This window comes from Triturus cristatus, chromosome 3_2 (genome assembly GCF_964204655.1).
Source record: "Triturus cristatus chromosome 3_2, aTriCri1.1, whole genome shotgun sequence".
In the NCBI taxonomy this organism is placed as follows: domain Eukaryota; kingdom Metazoa; phylum Chordata; class Amphibia; order Caudata; family Salamandridae; genus Triturus; species Triturus cristatus.
This window is the reverse complement of record NC_140584.1, coordinates 1,157,506,352-1,157,522,714: the sequence shown is the minus strand read 5'-3', so window position 1 is coordinate 1,157,522,714 and position 16,363 is coordinate 1,157,506,352. Positions and strand designations below refer to the sequence as shown.

Below are 16,363 nucleotides of genomic sequence, written 5' to 3'. Positions count from 1 at the left end.
CATCTCCAAAGTCCAAAATGATTCAAAGAAGTGAGTAAACCGTCAACCACTTCCTTTGTTGATGTACTTCTTTTATTCACACTTTAAGATATCAGGATGTGGTTACGTTGTTGACTGTGGTGTCAAAGGACTAAACCCCTCCCCCCCCTTCCTTAACATGCTAAAAATATTCCGGAAAGGGAAAAACTTCGAGTATGTGGATTACTAGAAACAGTTTCAGCCTCGGGTGCAATTCAAATTTTTCTATATGTCCTCATAGTGTGTGCCGGTATTAATTACAGCACTCGCTTGGTGATTTCCCAAAATATCGCTGACGTCACCAAATCCTTTTTGCTGTGGGACAGTTTTGCGTCAATCATGGGGGTGGATAATGTGCCATAAATTAGGAGCAGGTAAAAATGGTCAAAGTTATTGGAGGAGTGGTAAATCTTGTCAGAATTGTTTTTTCGACTCATCCTTCTTTTGACCTTTATTCGCAGTTGTGCCCTGTCATTGACATGCTTCTCCAGACAGGAGGTTTTCCTCACATCGGTGAGCTGGATAAAGGGAAGTTGGCTGCCACTTAGTCCATTTTAGAAAGATTTCCACAACAATGGGCGATAATGGTGAAGGAGGAGATATTTGTTAAGAACCTTTTCTATTTTATCTGTGGTAATACCACTGATTCTTAATACCTACATTTGTAATCCTTCACTTTCTTTTAGACATACAAAATACCATAACTACAGCAAATGGCTTTCACCTTAAACAACAGTTTTCACCAATGTTTAGAGATCCCAAATAGTTTTTTCTTCTTTGTTTCATTGTACCAGGCATGGTTCTGGAGGCATGTGCAAATTATCAGTTAAGTTACAGTGACCTCTTACATAGGAGTTTCCTTGCATGCTACTTTTTTCGGTTAAGTTCACTGAAATCCCTCCTGGTTATGTGGCCTTTTATACTCAGGAGGAAAAGGGGATTATTCGAATGCCTGTAATTTGGTAAGTGTTCTCTAAAGAGTACAACATTTCGGATGCGCTAAGTATTGCTGCTGATAAAATCTGACAATCAAGTGTTCTGAATTTATACGGTGTGATATTGATCCCCGTTTCCGTGTTTTAGCCGAAAAATAGGACATACAATCCAGATGTAGGTGCTTTCTACACTAACTAACCTGTATTTTCTAGGCTTTTTTTCATATGATAAAATTCAGCCGATTTTACCCGCCAATATTTACCCTGGGAAAATTGCATAGGGGGAATGTTACAGACTGAGGGACTTTTAATTGAGACCTAAGTGGAGAGAAAAAGTCAAACCTGGTAACAATTTTATAATATATGATCAGCTTTTACTTTCACTGAAGCCCATTGTTGTTCCCGTCCCGAATATGTCGAATCAATGTGAACATTAATGAAGAGAAGTACTCTCAATGTGTTTCCCCTTTCTTTCTAGATCAGTTATGGGTCAACCGGGCCCATCCTCAGTGATAAAAGGCTCTTCCCATCTTTTTTCAGAACAGTTCCAAGTGACTTGGTCGAAGCAAGTGCCATTGCCAGCTTGCTGAAATATTTTGGCTGGACTTGGGTAGGAATTTTAGCCTCAGACAACAACTATGGAGTAGTTGGGAGTGAACTGCTCAGAGAGAAGGTCATCAAGACTGGTGGATGCATAGCCTTCATAGAAAGGGTCTCTGATCATCCATCTAAAGAAAGAGTGCACAGCATTGCTGAACTGATTGGAAAATCATCAGCCACCGTCATTGTGGTCTATTCACATGTGGGAGTCATGGTACCAATATTTGAGATGGTTTCGCAGCTGAAAATCAGAGGGAAGACCTGGCTGGGTGCCACTAGCTTCATCATCACCCCAGATTTGTTTACTAAGAAGACCTGGGAGTCACTAAATGGTACAATTGCATTTGCACTTCATGTTGCTGACATTCCAGGGTTCAAAGAGTTTGTTCACCACCTAAACCCTGCTAAGTCTCCAGATGACATCTTCATTAGAGTTTTCTGGGAGAGGGCATTCAACTGCAAATGGCAAGGCATGAACAGGAGCCAAGTAAAAAGTGATGGGAAGAATAATAACGCGTCACTTTGTACTGGAAAAGAGGATGTGGCCAACCTGGACCCTGTGCTGTTTGATTTGGATAATCTCAGGTATACCTACAATGCTTACTTGGCTGTCCATTCATTTGCACATGCTTTGCATGACCTGATCATAAACAGCTCTTGGGATGGAAACATCACCAATTCATCTAGCCACGACTTCAACACAATTCGACCACAGCAGGTATAAACACCACAATATTTTCTGCTTCAGAGTTTCTTTTGTTTTAATATGAGGCGAGGCTTAGGACATTTGAATATTAATCCTTGCGTTTTCAATTGTCTACTCCACTCCCAATGTTTATATCGATCTACGAAGGCATCTTTTTGATACACACTTCTTTTCATACTTTTACTAGAAGCCACTTTGATACAATTACTAAACTTCGTCTTGATTTTTTGATGTATACCTTTATCCAATGTCAATCTTGTGTCTTCTTTTCAGCCAGCCACTTGTTACTGCCACTCCAGTATAAAAAAACAGAGAAAAAAGCTGAACTTCTAGCTTATTTTCGAAGTTGCAGTGCACGTGTATGCAAAACAAGAAAACGTAATGATGCACTAAATATAGAAATTACACAACGCATATACAAATATAATTGGTAATAAATTAATTGTATTGCACGGCTATTGTTCACACCTGTTGTACTTGGTCCTCTCAGCGGGGTCACCCCAAAGCTTTTTGCCTTTACCCTCCATTTATTTTGCTGAATTCGTTTTTGTTAGCCTTAGGACTCGGTGCACTTTACCATTGCTAACCAGTGCTAAAGTGTTTGTGCTCACTCCCTTAAACATGGTTAAATTGGTTTACACCTCATTGGCCTATTTAATTTAGTTGTAAGTCCCTAGAAGTGTGGCATGTCATACATACCTAGGGCCTGTAAATTAAATGCTACTTGAGAGCCTGCAGCACATATTGTGGTACCCACACAAGTAGTGCTTTAAACCATGTCTAAGGTTTGGCATTGCAGATTGGATGCAGTTTTAAACTGCCATGTTGACATGGCAATATAATACCCTTGCACTACCTTTTTATTGCATATAAGTCACCCCTAAGGTAGCCCATAGGTAGATATGGCAGGGTGCATTATAATTAAAAGGTTGGCCATATAATTTGGAGTTTTACATGCCCTGGTAATGAAAAAATCCTTAATTCTTTTTTCACTATTGTCCCGTAGGGTAACATTAATTGCCTTATAGCATTCAATAAGTGCAAACTTTTGATTCTGACCAGGGAAGCATTTTATGTTTGCTATCTATGAAATTGTAATAAAAGTCCTATTTACTGGCAAAGTTGGACTCTAAAGTACAATTTTGAAAATGGCCCTTTTAGAAAGTTGGCATTTTCCTCTCCTAATACATTTGGTGCCTGCAGCCTTCCCATTATCACAAGACTGAGTGTAGCTGACAGTTAGACATTCACACAATGGAGGGATTAGGTGTGCCTGAATTGGCCACCTGCTGACAGAATTGGGGGGGAGCTGGACATAGCCCCATTTGAAACTAAATAGGCTGTGCTCTATCTTCAGACAAAGGGCTTTTCAAATCCACATTGTCACGGTATCCAGCTTGGGACAATGGTAGGGGAGTCAGGAAATTCCAAGCGCTTCAAAGAAAAACCTGTAGAAACTTCTCACAGTGTCATAGGAGGCATCAGATGTGAAGGTTGGGCCCTCATACTCACTTTTCAGTTCATTTCTGGACCTGCAAACAGACTCTAGAGGGCTGCCAGCTGATGTACACTCTACAAGACTGCTTTGCTGTACTTGGAAGGGCTGCTATACTGCCATTCCTGCTTTTTAAGCCCTATGTCTTTACCTGAATAGAAGACTACCAGAGTGACTCCAAGGGCTAGTTCACTGGCCTCCTGTTCAGAGCCACAGGGATATAAAATGTTCCCACCATCATGGACCCACACCTGGACGCAGCCTAATTGAGACCTGAACCCCCAAGTGGTGTCCAATCAGTCCACTCTGAGGTTCCTTTCTCAGGTCCAGAAAGTGAACTAAATAGCAGGTCTGAGGATCCCATTTTTACAGTTGATGCCTACTTTGAGGTAGGAGAAATTTCTAGAGGATGCCCTTTGAAGTCCTGGAAGTTTCCTGCCATCTCTAGGTCTGAGCTGGTTGTATGAACAATACAGTGGCGGCAAGAAATGTGTGTGAAGGCAGGGCATAGCCTATTCAATTGCAAGTAGGGGATGCCTACTTCTGTCCTCCCCATCCAGCCAGTTGATAGCCCTTCCAGGCACATTTAATCCATCTATTGGGTGGTTGTCTGTAGGAATAAACAAAGCCCAACTGCAAACTACACCCAGTCATGTGACTCAGGAGCAGGTGCAGGCATCGAATAGGGCAGGAAAATGGCAACTTTCTAAAAGTCGTGTTTTCATATTTGTAACTTTAAATCCGACTTTACCATTAAAGATAATTTTTTATTAGAATTTCTCAGACACCTAACATGAAATGTGTACCCGTTCCCCATCAAAGGTCAAATGTAATAAGGCACCCCAATGTTAACAGGATGGGGACGCGTAGCTGAGCAAAGTTCTACTTGCTCTTCAAAGAACATCACACTAGCCTATTGTGAGTGCATACAGATTAATGGCCAGGGCAAGGAGGCAGGTAAATCCAGACACCTCTAAAGGGGGAAAACCCCAGAAGTTTCTTCCACTTCTAAGGGAACACCAGGAATAGCAATAGGGCTCTCAGGCCCAATCTTCATTTTACTTCTGGACCTGGGGAAGGACTCTTAGTGGACAGCCCTGCTGCCTGTGGCCTGCTGTGTACTGCAAAGGACTGCCCTGCTGCATCAAGAGGACCGCTCTGCTGCTTGAAGCCTTCCCTGTGCCCTTTGAGGACTGCCCTGCTGCTTGATACCATCGTTCCTGCTTAAATGCAAGACTTCCAGAGGGACTTCAAGGACTAGTTGGCTGCCTCCTGATCAGAGCCTAAAGGGCACAAAAGGTTCCAACCATTTTGAACATGCATCTGGACTCAGCCTGAGAGAGTCCTGATCCTTCAATATACTCCAAGTGATGTCCTCCAGTCCTGTACTCCTGTAGAGGTGCTAAAGGTGCCCAGATAGCCGAATTTCAAAACTTGGGACTTAGAACATTTTCTGCCAAGCGTGCTCTGAGAACTGAGAACACAGGGACCTATGTGCTAGCTGTTCTGCTGAAGGTGCTTCGTCCGTTAGCCTGACTTTTCCGCAGCTCTCCCCATGTTCTTCTCGGCAGCAGCAAATCCTGTTCAGTAGCTCCTCACAGAAGGGGTATCATGTCTTGTGGAGCCCTCATCCTTTACAGCATGCAGCCTTGCCCCACTGGAGAATTTTGACTTCCAAAAAAGTGACTAATTCCAACCTAAGAAATCTTCATTACGGTTTCATCCAGCAGCTCCCTGACTAGAATGCTTCCTCATCGGACAAGACCTGCAGGCTTGCTCTACCGAACTTTACCTCAGAAAATATTTCTTCAGATCTCTTCTAAGTTAACCCTGGGTGTAGTTGGCGTAGCAGAGGGCCATGTAGTTGGAAACAAACTCCGTGGAGCTCCGCTACGCCGCCTGCCTCCACCCCCCATTAAGATATAACTTACAAGTAATTTAAAAAAAGTAATTTTAAAAAAGATAAAAAAAACACTTACCTGTTTACCGCAGCGTCCCCGGGCTGCCCTCCTCCTCTTCCTCGCCATATGGGTACTGCTTGATAGAATTGTGCATGCACGCGTATGCGCAGTGCTATCAAGTAGTACCCGTATGGCAAGGAAGAGGAGGAGGGGAGCCCGGGGATGCCGCAGTAAACGGGTAAGTGGTTTCTATTTTTTTCAAATGACTTTCAACATATATCTTAATAGGGGGTGCAAGCGGGTGGCGGGCCAACTCCGCTCCGCTGCAGAGTGTACAGAGATTTGCCTACTCCGCGTTCTCCGCGGTATGCGGAGTGGGCAAATCTCTGCACACTCCGTGGGAGGAGCTGAGTTCTCTGCCCAAGGTTATTCTAAGTCAGAAGGTAAGTGCCAACCAGGGCCAATCAAGTTTTTTGTATCTCACTCACACTTCTCCGCAGTCAGACATATTTTCCTCTTGTACATGGTCTTGCATGACTAGATGTCCGCCGTTGGTGCTTTGATCTATTCGGTGCTAGTTTTCACCTTAACATTTATTAAATCCGTTTGGATTTGTGTAATTTTAGTGCCAGATAATATATTATAGCTTACTCTATGTATCTAAATTGATGTGGGATTTTTCTTGTGTTATATTTCCACTTTATTACTGTTTGTGTGCTGTATAACTACTTTACGCATTGCTGCTAAGTTAACCCTGAAAGCTTTTGCACCAAGCTACCAGAGGTTTAAGAACAGTTTTATTTAGTGACTTTTGTGGTTCACCTTGATAGGAACTGTGGCTGTTGCTTGAACACTACCCATTCAAAACAATTTATCACATTGGTTTTCAGTTTTGGGATCCATTTCATGTGTTTGTGCAGTGCCATACAGTCATTTTTGTAACACAAAAATGCTATATTAATAGTTTGGCACCAGAGTTGAACACTTTTTAAATTCTGCATTGTTTCCAATTGGCCAGTTTATCTCTTTCTTAAATTTAAGTACCCTACCTCCCCTTTGTTGTTTTGCCATGGAGATGGAGCAGCGCAACATTAACACCTGCACCAGGCTTGAGCGGCAGAGGGTCAGCAAGGAAAGGGGGCTAAATGCAGGCAAGAAGGCCACAATGTCAGCCTTCTAGATGGCGCCCTGGGTCCATGAGGAAGTCAGGCGGTTGGAGGCCATCCAACGGGAGGATGTTCTGGTAGAGGATGGAGCGCATGTGAATGATGAAGATGAGATGGAGAACCCAAACCTGTGTCCTGAACTGCAAGGAGATCACAAGTCAACCCCAAAGGATGTACAGGATGGGGCAGAGAGCAGTGTGTCTGACCGCACCCTTTCCCCAGAGGAGCTGGAGGACAGTAAGGCAGAGAAAGACCTCAGGCTGCAGCTGGCTAAGATGAAGCTGGAAGTTTAGGAGAGAAGACTGAGACAGAAAGAGCCTTAGCCAGAGAAAAAACTATTTCTGGGAAGAAAAAGACTGAGAGAGCACTAGCAAGGGAGAGACTCACGATGGAGGAAAGGTAGATGTATAGTCACTAGGAGATGGAAATCAAAACTAATCAGGTAGATTCCAGCGCTGTTGGTGGTAGCATTACACCAATGTCCACTGGGGAAAAGAGAGTCCACATCTAAATAAATCTGGTGTCTAACTTTACTCTGGGAGATGACATAGACAACTGGTTAGAGGCCTATGAGGTTGCTCTTGAGATGCATAGGATCCCTGAAAAAGATTGAGGTCCAGCCTCTGTGGACCTTAACAGGAAATATGGGCTCACCCCAGAGAGATAAAGGCTGAAGTTTAGTGACAGCCAGAAACTGTCCCAGCAATCCTGAGTGGATTATGTGATTCATTTTTACAAGGCACTGGATGGGTGGGCGAAGGGCAGTAAAGTGACTGATTACAAGGGGCTGTACAACTTGATTGCTAGAGAGCACATGTTCAGTCTTTGTTTTACAGAGTTGGGTTCACACCTTGTTGATAGTAAGGTCACTGACCCCAGGGAGCTTGCTAAGGAGGCAGAGCGCTGGATCAGCACCAGGGACCACAAGAAGGTACCTTGGAGTGACCCAAGAAAGGTGGTTCAGGTTCTGCCCGAAGAGTGAGGGACAGGGCCGGACTGGCCGTAGCGGGCACTGGGCGTTTCCCCGGTGGGTCACTAGGGTGGGTGGCGATTTTGGGCCCCTGGGGGCAGTATTTGTTCCAGGGCCATTTTTGCAGCATAGCTGCATTATCAGCCCTTGTAACAAAATTGGCCAAACCCAGCCCTGGCAAACAGCTTGGCCGCACCCCCAGCACCCCGGGGAGGGCGGGGCAGACGTGCATTTTGCCAGGGCTGGTTTTGGTTTCCAGTCTGGCCCTGGTGAGGGAGGGGTCAAGAGAGACACAGACATGTCCCGGAGTAAGATGGAGGAAAGGGTACCCATTCCCCTTCTTAAAAATAAAGAGGAGGTTATGGTGGAAAGTAGCCCAGGGTACTCCGTTTTCAACAGCACTGCTTTTATTGTTCTCAGCTAGGACACAAGCAAGGGGGCTGTCCTAAGAAACCACTAACTGGTGGGACCTCTACTTGGGTGGCCAATATGGCCTTTGTGGGTGAGCAGTCACCAGGGGTAGGAGTTAGACTATGCCCTAATGTCCCTTAGTTGGGAAGTGGACTTATGATCCCTGCTGGTGGGAGTCATCACAAGGTCAAGATGAATGGGGTCCCTGAATGGGGTCCCTGTCACTGCCCTACAGGACAATGAGATGAGCGAGACCATGGTAATAGAAAGGCTGGTTTACCCAGAGCAGCACACTGGCCTGGTGTGTAGGGTGACTCAAACCTAGGGTCAGGAGTTTTTCTGCCCCATGGCTCTTGTATCTTTGGAGTGGGATGGGCAGGTGACCCAGGGGAAATTTAGAGTTAGTGCTCAGATGCCCATTGACTGGATTCAGATGAGTGAGTTACCACTGGTGATGGAAGAGCTAGGAGGGACAGCTTTCAAAAGTACCCCGAAAGTTCAGATATCTGGGTATACTGCTCCCAAACAGAAGGTACAGTTTCCCAGATGGAGTGGGTGGGAGGGGAAAGGACTCACCCATGAGCGCTGCTTATCTCAGGGTACAGATCCTAGACTGAGTGGTCAATGTCGGACTACCAGCCCTGGACTGGTGGGAAGGGGAGTGAAAGAATGTTGCCTACACCCAGACTTGTTGCCCTCTACTCTGAGAAACTTCAGAGGTCAGGGATCCCTAGATGGACTTGGGCCTGGCTTTTGACACTTTCAGATGTCAGTGACCTCTGTTGGTTTCTGTCCTTATGGGCAGAGTTTTCCTTGGGTTAGAGACAGACGTCCGATCTGTTCCAAGGGGGGAATGGGCCACATCACTCTGTTGGCCATGGTGGAACTGTCTGTCTACTAGGATGCATCTATGAGGAAGTTAAAGTTAGGTGTTGTACAGATGGGGCCCACACGTGAGGAATAGCATTCCCCATGGGTCCAGTCAGTGGCTCAAGACAGTGCAGCCGGAGGCAACCAAATGATTTCATAGAAGCATGGAACAGGCACGGGCCTCTGCAATAGAGGGCCATTGTCCATGTTCAATCATCTAAGCAGTGAAGCCCTTTAAGTATTGAATAGTCTCTCCTGGATGTTGGCTGGAGGAGAGTAGTATTGGGCTTTGCCTTCTCTGCAGGGTCATCCTCAAATGTTTTGCCTTTACCGTCCACTTTTTGCTGAAATTCTTTTTTGTTGACTCTAGGATTCTATTCACTTTACCACAGCTCACCAGTGCCAAAGTGGCTGTGCTCATTCCTTTAACCGTGGTAAAACTGGCTTACACCTTATTAGCATATTTAATGTACTTATAAGTCTGTTGCTGAGACGTATACTGTATACCCAGCATCTCTACATTGAATGCTATTAGTCGGACTGGCAAGGGGTTTATATTGCCAAGTCAAATTGGCAGTTTAAAACTGCATACAGGTTCCAAAAACAGGCCTGGGAAATATTTTTAGGGACTACGTACGTGGGTGGCAGAATAGGTGCTGCAGGCCCATTAGTAGCATTTAATTTACTAGCCCTGGGTATATGAGATACCACTTTACAAGGAATTTATAAGTACATTAAGCCAATTTAATGATGTTTTTAGGGAGCAAGTACTTTGGCACTGGTTAGCAGTAGTAAAGTGTACAGAATCCTAAAAGCTGACAAAGCGAGTTCAGAAAAGAAGAAGAGTGAAGGCAAAATTTTGAGGGTGACCTTGCACATAGGGCCAAGTCTAAAATGACCAAAAGTCAGGGGAGACTCATCAATAACTTGATGGGCTTCTCTGCTTAGGTGCGAGAACACAGACAATGGCCCTCTACTGCAGAGACCATTTCCAGTTCTATGCCGTCCTGAACTCAGTTGGGTCAATCTGTCTACTCTCCTGAGCCACTGAACTGACCCATGGGAGTCCTTTCCCTCACCTGTGGGCCACATCAGTGAAACACCTAACCTTATCTTGCTCACAGATGCATCCTAGTAGACAGACAATACCATCATGGCCAAAAAAAAGTGATGTGACCCTACACACCTGTCCAGTGTACTGTGTTGGAGAAGCCAGCCTTTCCACTTTCATGGTCTGGCCTGTATCTCTCAGATCTGTGACTGGGATCTCATTCACAGTGACCCAGTGTAAGTGAAGACTTCCACCCTCAGGGATCGCAAGCTCACCCCAAGAGTCAATCTCCCAACTAAGGGAGAGCAGGATATGCTCTAACACCTGTCCCTGGGAACTACTTACCCCTAGGGTCACGTTGGCCACTGCTGTAGAGTTCCAACCAGTTGGTGGTTTGTTAGGAGAGGCAGATTCCCCCTGCTTGTGTCCCAACTCAGAACAATCAATGAAACAGAACTGGGAACGGATTGCCCTGTGCCACCACAAACCAGAACCTTCTCCCTGTTTCTCAGAAGCCCTTTTTCCCCACCCTATTCTGGGATTTGGCTGTGTCTTCCTTAACCTTCACTCCACTCTGTTGGAGAGAACCCGAACCATCCATCTCAGGGTCACTCCCAAGTATCTTCTTAGACATTCTGGTACTAATCCCTAACTCCTTAACAAGCTTCCTGGGGGGTCAGTGAGCTTACTATCCACTGCTGCTCTGTAAAAGAGATACCAAGCATGTGCTCTCTCAGAATCAGGTTGTACATCCCAATATAATTATTAACATTACTGCCCCTCACCTAGTCACTTAGTGCCTTGCTGGAATAATCCAGCACATCTGCCTAAGACAGGTTTGGGAGTTTGTGACTGTCCCTAAACCTGAGGTGGTACCTCTCAAATAAAATGGCCTTCATGTGGACAAACTGCATCTGTTCCACAACCTCTAGTGTTAGAAGGTTGTCCCTTTCCACTGTGGGCCTGTGCTTCAACAAGCTTGCTCCCCAATCCTCCTTTGAGACCCTGTGCATTTGGAGGGCTACCTCTGATGCTGAAATCCATTTATCTATATAATCACCCACCACATAGCTGGACGCCATATATTGCCACTCACCTCTCCAGTGGACACTTAGGATATGCTGCCACACTTGTTGCTGGACTCTACTTGCTCGGTTTGGATGCCCAGCTCTCTGAGACTTAGCTCATGGGCCATTCTCCTCACCTCTATGGCATTCTTCCCCTCCAGGGTGAGCTTTTTTTCCTCAGGGGCCTGGGCAGCCTTTTCCCCCACGCTTTTTGCATCAGCCTCCTCCTTAGCTGCTTCAACCTCAACCAGGGTCTGTCCGTTGGAAGGCACACTTCTCTCTGACATGGCAGGGGGCCCTACCTCTCCAGGGTGCTGCAGTCAAAGACCTGTGCCCAGGTCCTCATCCTACTCCACCATACCCTCATCATCTCCCTGTTCATCTGTTGTGGCTTGCAACTTGTGGGCCCCCTCCCAGGCTCTGAGAGCCTTCTTGAGCTCTTCCTTCTTGGGGCTACTTTTGGCTGTCAATCACCTGTTCTTGCTGAATTCTACGAGTTTCAGCTGCAGTGTACTTCTCAGGGTTACTGAGCTCATACTCCATGCTTGTAGACAGAGGCACAGGCCCTAGCAGTCGAATAGAATGAAAGTGAATTTAGAAAAAGCAAAAATTTACAATTAAGGAGAATTTAAAATAAGCCTGAATCTGGTATCAAACTATTCCTAATGAGACTATAGTGTTAAACAAATCACTGTATAGTAATGCACAAACACAAGTACTGCATCCCAACGATGAGCACAAATGTAAGAAACTGGGTTGTTGGTTGAGGGTAGTGAAACCATACTCAAGCAACATCCATAATCCTTGTCAGGGTGAACCACTCTCAATCACTGAATTAAGCTGTGCTTATCCCTATGGTCACTTTGCACAAAAGCAGTCAAGCTTAACTTAGAGGCAATGTGTGAAATGTTTATGCAGCGTTTAAACAGCAATACAGTGAAAACACAACACACGAAAAGTCCCACACTAACTTCAAAATAAAGAGTACATTTTAATTAATTATGTGACACCAAAGCAACAAAAATCCAATCAGTAAATCCAGGAATATGAATTTTTTAAGTTTAAATTGTAAAATTGCATGAAAGATGAACACACCAACAGTAGACATTTAGGGCCATATGTAGGTAATTTCAATTTACCGATTCATAAATACCGAATTTTACCGATTCGGTATTTAAGAATCGGTAAGTTATATGTAGGTCAACAATCGGTAAACATTACCGAATCGGTAAAATTCGGTAAACATGAATCGGAATTTACCGAATCGGTAAATACCGAAGTGGTATTTACCGAATCGGTAAATTCCGAATCGGGAGTTCTAAAACACATGACTTGAATCAGCCAATCCTGTGCAACCTAAACCCCACCCAACCAGGAAGTGGCCACACCCAGGCAGGTGCACACAATCAGCAGACTCTGGTGAGGCTGGGAGTGCTGAGGAGAGGAACAGAGCAACTGCCTGATTCAGCCCTGGAAAGTGCAACAATGGCCATCCAGGACACCGAGAGGGAAGGAGGGGAGAGGAAGCGAAAGCTGAAATTCAGCCAAAAGGAGCTGCAAGTACTGGTGGAGGAGGTCGTGAAACAGCACCAGAAGCTATTTGGCAAACAGTCACAGCAAGTGCCTGAGTCAGAGAAACGTAAGATCTGGCTTGGAATCCAGGCACAAGTGAATGCGATGGGAGTGACACACCGGGACATCGATGTCCTCAAGAAGCGGTGGTACGACATACGTATCATCACGAAGAGGAAGGTGGCAGATTTAAAAAAGGAGGCCAGCCAGACAGGAGGTGGATGCAACAGGGCACCAGCCCTGACAGACCTGGAGGAGCTAGTGGAGACCACCATTGAGGCAGAAAGCATCGTGGGGATTGGGGATGCTGACAGCTCCGGCAGAGGCACCTCCAAACAAGGTAAGACGCTTGCACAGCAATGTGCCCCCCCCCCTACCCCTATCCCAACTCCCCAAATGTGCAATGTGAATCCCACTCCAGTACAGGTGTCAGTGCATGCTAGCAATGCATCATGGGAGATGTAGTCCCTGCAAGCCTAAACATGATACGATTAGCACAGAATAACAGGGCATGTGACACACAGTGGCGAGAAGCTGCCAGAGGACATTGAGATACTGGTTTGAAAATGTACTGTCATGTCAGCAAATCAATGCTTCAGGTACACTTAGCTGATGTCGCTTTTCTGTCCACAGGCACTACTGCGCACAGAACAGCCCATGACAAGGGAGAGAGGGCACACCACAAACACAGCGCAGAGAACGCCACCACCAGCACTGGCCAGGGACCGGCACCACAGGCAGTGACACCACCCCAGCCAGCATCGCCGCTCCAGCCAGCATCCCCACTCCTGCAGGTGTCACCACCATCTTCACCACCTGCATTGCACAGGTTGAGGCGCCGTCCTGCTGCCAGGTTGGATGTGACAGACTCATCGTCTGAAGACTCAAGGGGTGCGGAAAGGTCCACTGTACCCCAGGATGTAACCCATGCCACTGTGCCTTCCGACTCAGAGGGAGCCAACACAGTTGGCAGACGGCGCCGCAGGGCTCGGCCGCAGAGTCCACCTCCCCTCGGGCAGGGCCATGGAGTGTTCTCAGGGCTTGAGGGCACCATGGTGAAAATACAACGCATCCAGGCAAGGGCAATGGTGTCCGTACAGCGACAAATGCGTGGCCTCAATAATACTTTTGGAAACATTGACAAGGGCATCAGCGCCATGGCAGGGGGCATGGCTGAGATGGCAGCGGGCATGCGGGGCATGTCCCAATCCATCATGCTGCTGTGCTCAAAGTACGATGAGGACAGGGCAGCACGGCGCAGGGGACATCAGAGAAAGGATCTGACCTCAAGGGCAGTGAACCGGCTGGCGACTGCCACATCGCTGCTCTGCAGGCGCTCTGTGGCGATGCAGGAGGGCCTTGCACACTGCAGCACAGATGTGTCCAGGGGGATGGTTAGGGTCACGAGTGCACTAGAAGTGCTGCTCACCAGCCAGTCTGCAACAACTGGCGCTTTGGATGCTGGTGACACAGAAGACACGACCAGCAGGAGCAGCATAACCCCCCCTGTCCCAGACACTCGTCGGAGCAACAGGCGTCAAGGTGGTGCCACTGGTACCCCAGCCAGTGAGGACGCCCCCTCAATTCCATCCCGCACTGGTGCGCGTGGGCGCAAACATTGAAGCGTCAGGCAAAACAATGACACCATTGGGTGAAGTAACCCTTAACTGACAAAATTTTATTTCTCATTGTTGTTGGAATAGGTTTTCCTTTGTGTCGTGGCGTAGTGCTGCCTGATTAAACTACGTTATGGCATCCGACTACTGGCTGTGTCCCCTTACTCATTCAGAAATAGTTGCATGTGATCTCTGCCCGTCTCACTCTCCCATCTGTTGCTGTTGGCACTCCTGCTGCGTTGGCCTCTGCCTGTGCAGACTCATCATTCTTGTCCTCAATATATGTCATTTCGACCTCTGTGCCTCTCTTTGTGGCAAGGTTGTGCAGCATTGCACAAGTGGCAATTATCTTGCAGCAGAGGATGGGTGTGTACTGGCGTGCACCTCCGCTCTTATGGAGGCAGCGAAACCTGCTCTTCAATAGTCCAAACGTGCGCTCCACCACATTGCGTGTAGATTTGTGTGCCACATTATATCGTCTCTCACTCTGGGTTGATGGGTGTAGGTAGGGAGTGAGGATAAATGACCGCACGGCATATGCACTGTCCCCCAGGTGAGTAAAAGGGAGACATCAGTCACATGCCTCAACACACTATGATTTGCACTTAGTAGAATGGAGCGTCACTGTTACTTACCTAGCAGGTATCCTTCTCCAAATTCTCCGGCAAGCAGTCGTGTGTAGATCCCACTGTTCTGGAAGATGAAGGCATCGTGGGTGCTCCCAGGAAACTTCGCTACAATATCAGTGATGATGTTCCCTGCATCGCAGATTACCTGCACATTGATGGAGTGGGTGGACTTTCTGTTTCTGTAGATGTGCTCAGTGGCAGCTGGTGGGCAGATTGGGATGTGTGTGCCATCTATACAGCCAATGACATGGGGGAACTGTGTCATGTGATAAAAGTCAGTTTTAGTTTTCTGCAGTTCAGCCTGTGTGTTTGGGAAGCTGATGTAGTGGTGCATTCTCTGCATCATGGCATCCAGGAACTTCCTGAAGAAACGGGACAGGCAACTCTGGGATACACCGCCCACCGCAGCTATCACCCCCTGGTAACTGCCAGATGCAAGTAGGTGTAGGCTGCAGAGAACCTGCACATGTGGTGGTATGGCATGCGCCCTTCTTGTTGGCTGGTCCAGGAGTGGGTGCAGGTCCCTTATCAGGTCCATGATGGTTTGGGGGTGTATCCTGTACCTTTCATGTATCTCAGCGTCAGTCAGTTGAAAAAGTGTGATTCGCTGTCTGTAGATGCGTTCCTCCCGTCTCCATATCCTCAGTCCTGCTGCCTGTAGACGTAGCCGCCTTGCAATGACATACAGAGCGGCCATGTTGTCCACGCTGTTGCATTTTGGGATTGCTTATATGCACTGTTGATGCTTACCACCTGCTTTCTATCAGTGTTAATTACCGACTCTTATTTACCGATTTTCATGGATTTCTTAATTACCGAATTTACCTACATATCTTTTTCCGTTTTACCACTTCATATTTACCACTTCATATTTACCGAATCGGAAAATATGTATTCGGTAAATTTGAAGCGGTATTTTAGAATTCGGTAAATATGAATCGGTATTTACCGATTCATATTTACCGAATATGGGTTTGTGGCCTCCTACATCTCAACTATCTAAATACCGGTCGGTAACGGGTTTTTTACCGAATTTCGGCCGTTACCGACCGGTATTTAGCTACCTACATGAGGCCCTTAGTGACACAAGACTAAGGCAAAGTCGAAAATTAAGGCTGATTGCGATGGAGTGCAATTCGGATACACAAAGTGGAATGGGCTAAGTCTCCACTTACCTTCAGACTTGAAAGAATTTTCAAAGAAAAATGTCTGAGAAGGTAAAGTTCATTAGGGCAAGACAGACAGCGCTATCTGACAAGGAGGCGTTGCCATCAGGGAGCTCCCGGATGAAGTTGCGGTGAAGATTTATATGTTCAGACTTAGTCTCTTATACGGAAGTTAAAAATCGCCAGCAGG

General features: G+C 46.5%; 1 protein-coding gene across 1 annotated transcript in view; it reads left to right on the top strand.

Moving 5' to 3' along the window:
• The window catches only part of LOC146859321 (extracellular calcium-sensing receptor-like), a 64,492-nt gene extending 59,864 nt beyond the window's left edge, over positions 1-4,628 (top strand). Inside the window, exons 3-4 of the mRNA XM_085647160.1 lie at positions 1,432-2,196; positions 4,548-4,628. Coding sequence (XP_085503286.1) covers positions 1,432-2,196; positions 4,548-4,628 — 846 coding nt within the window. The remainder of the gene's footprint in view (positions 1-1,431; positions 2,197-4,547) is intronic.
• The last annotated feature ends 11,735 nt before the right edge of the window (positions 4,629-16,363 follow it).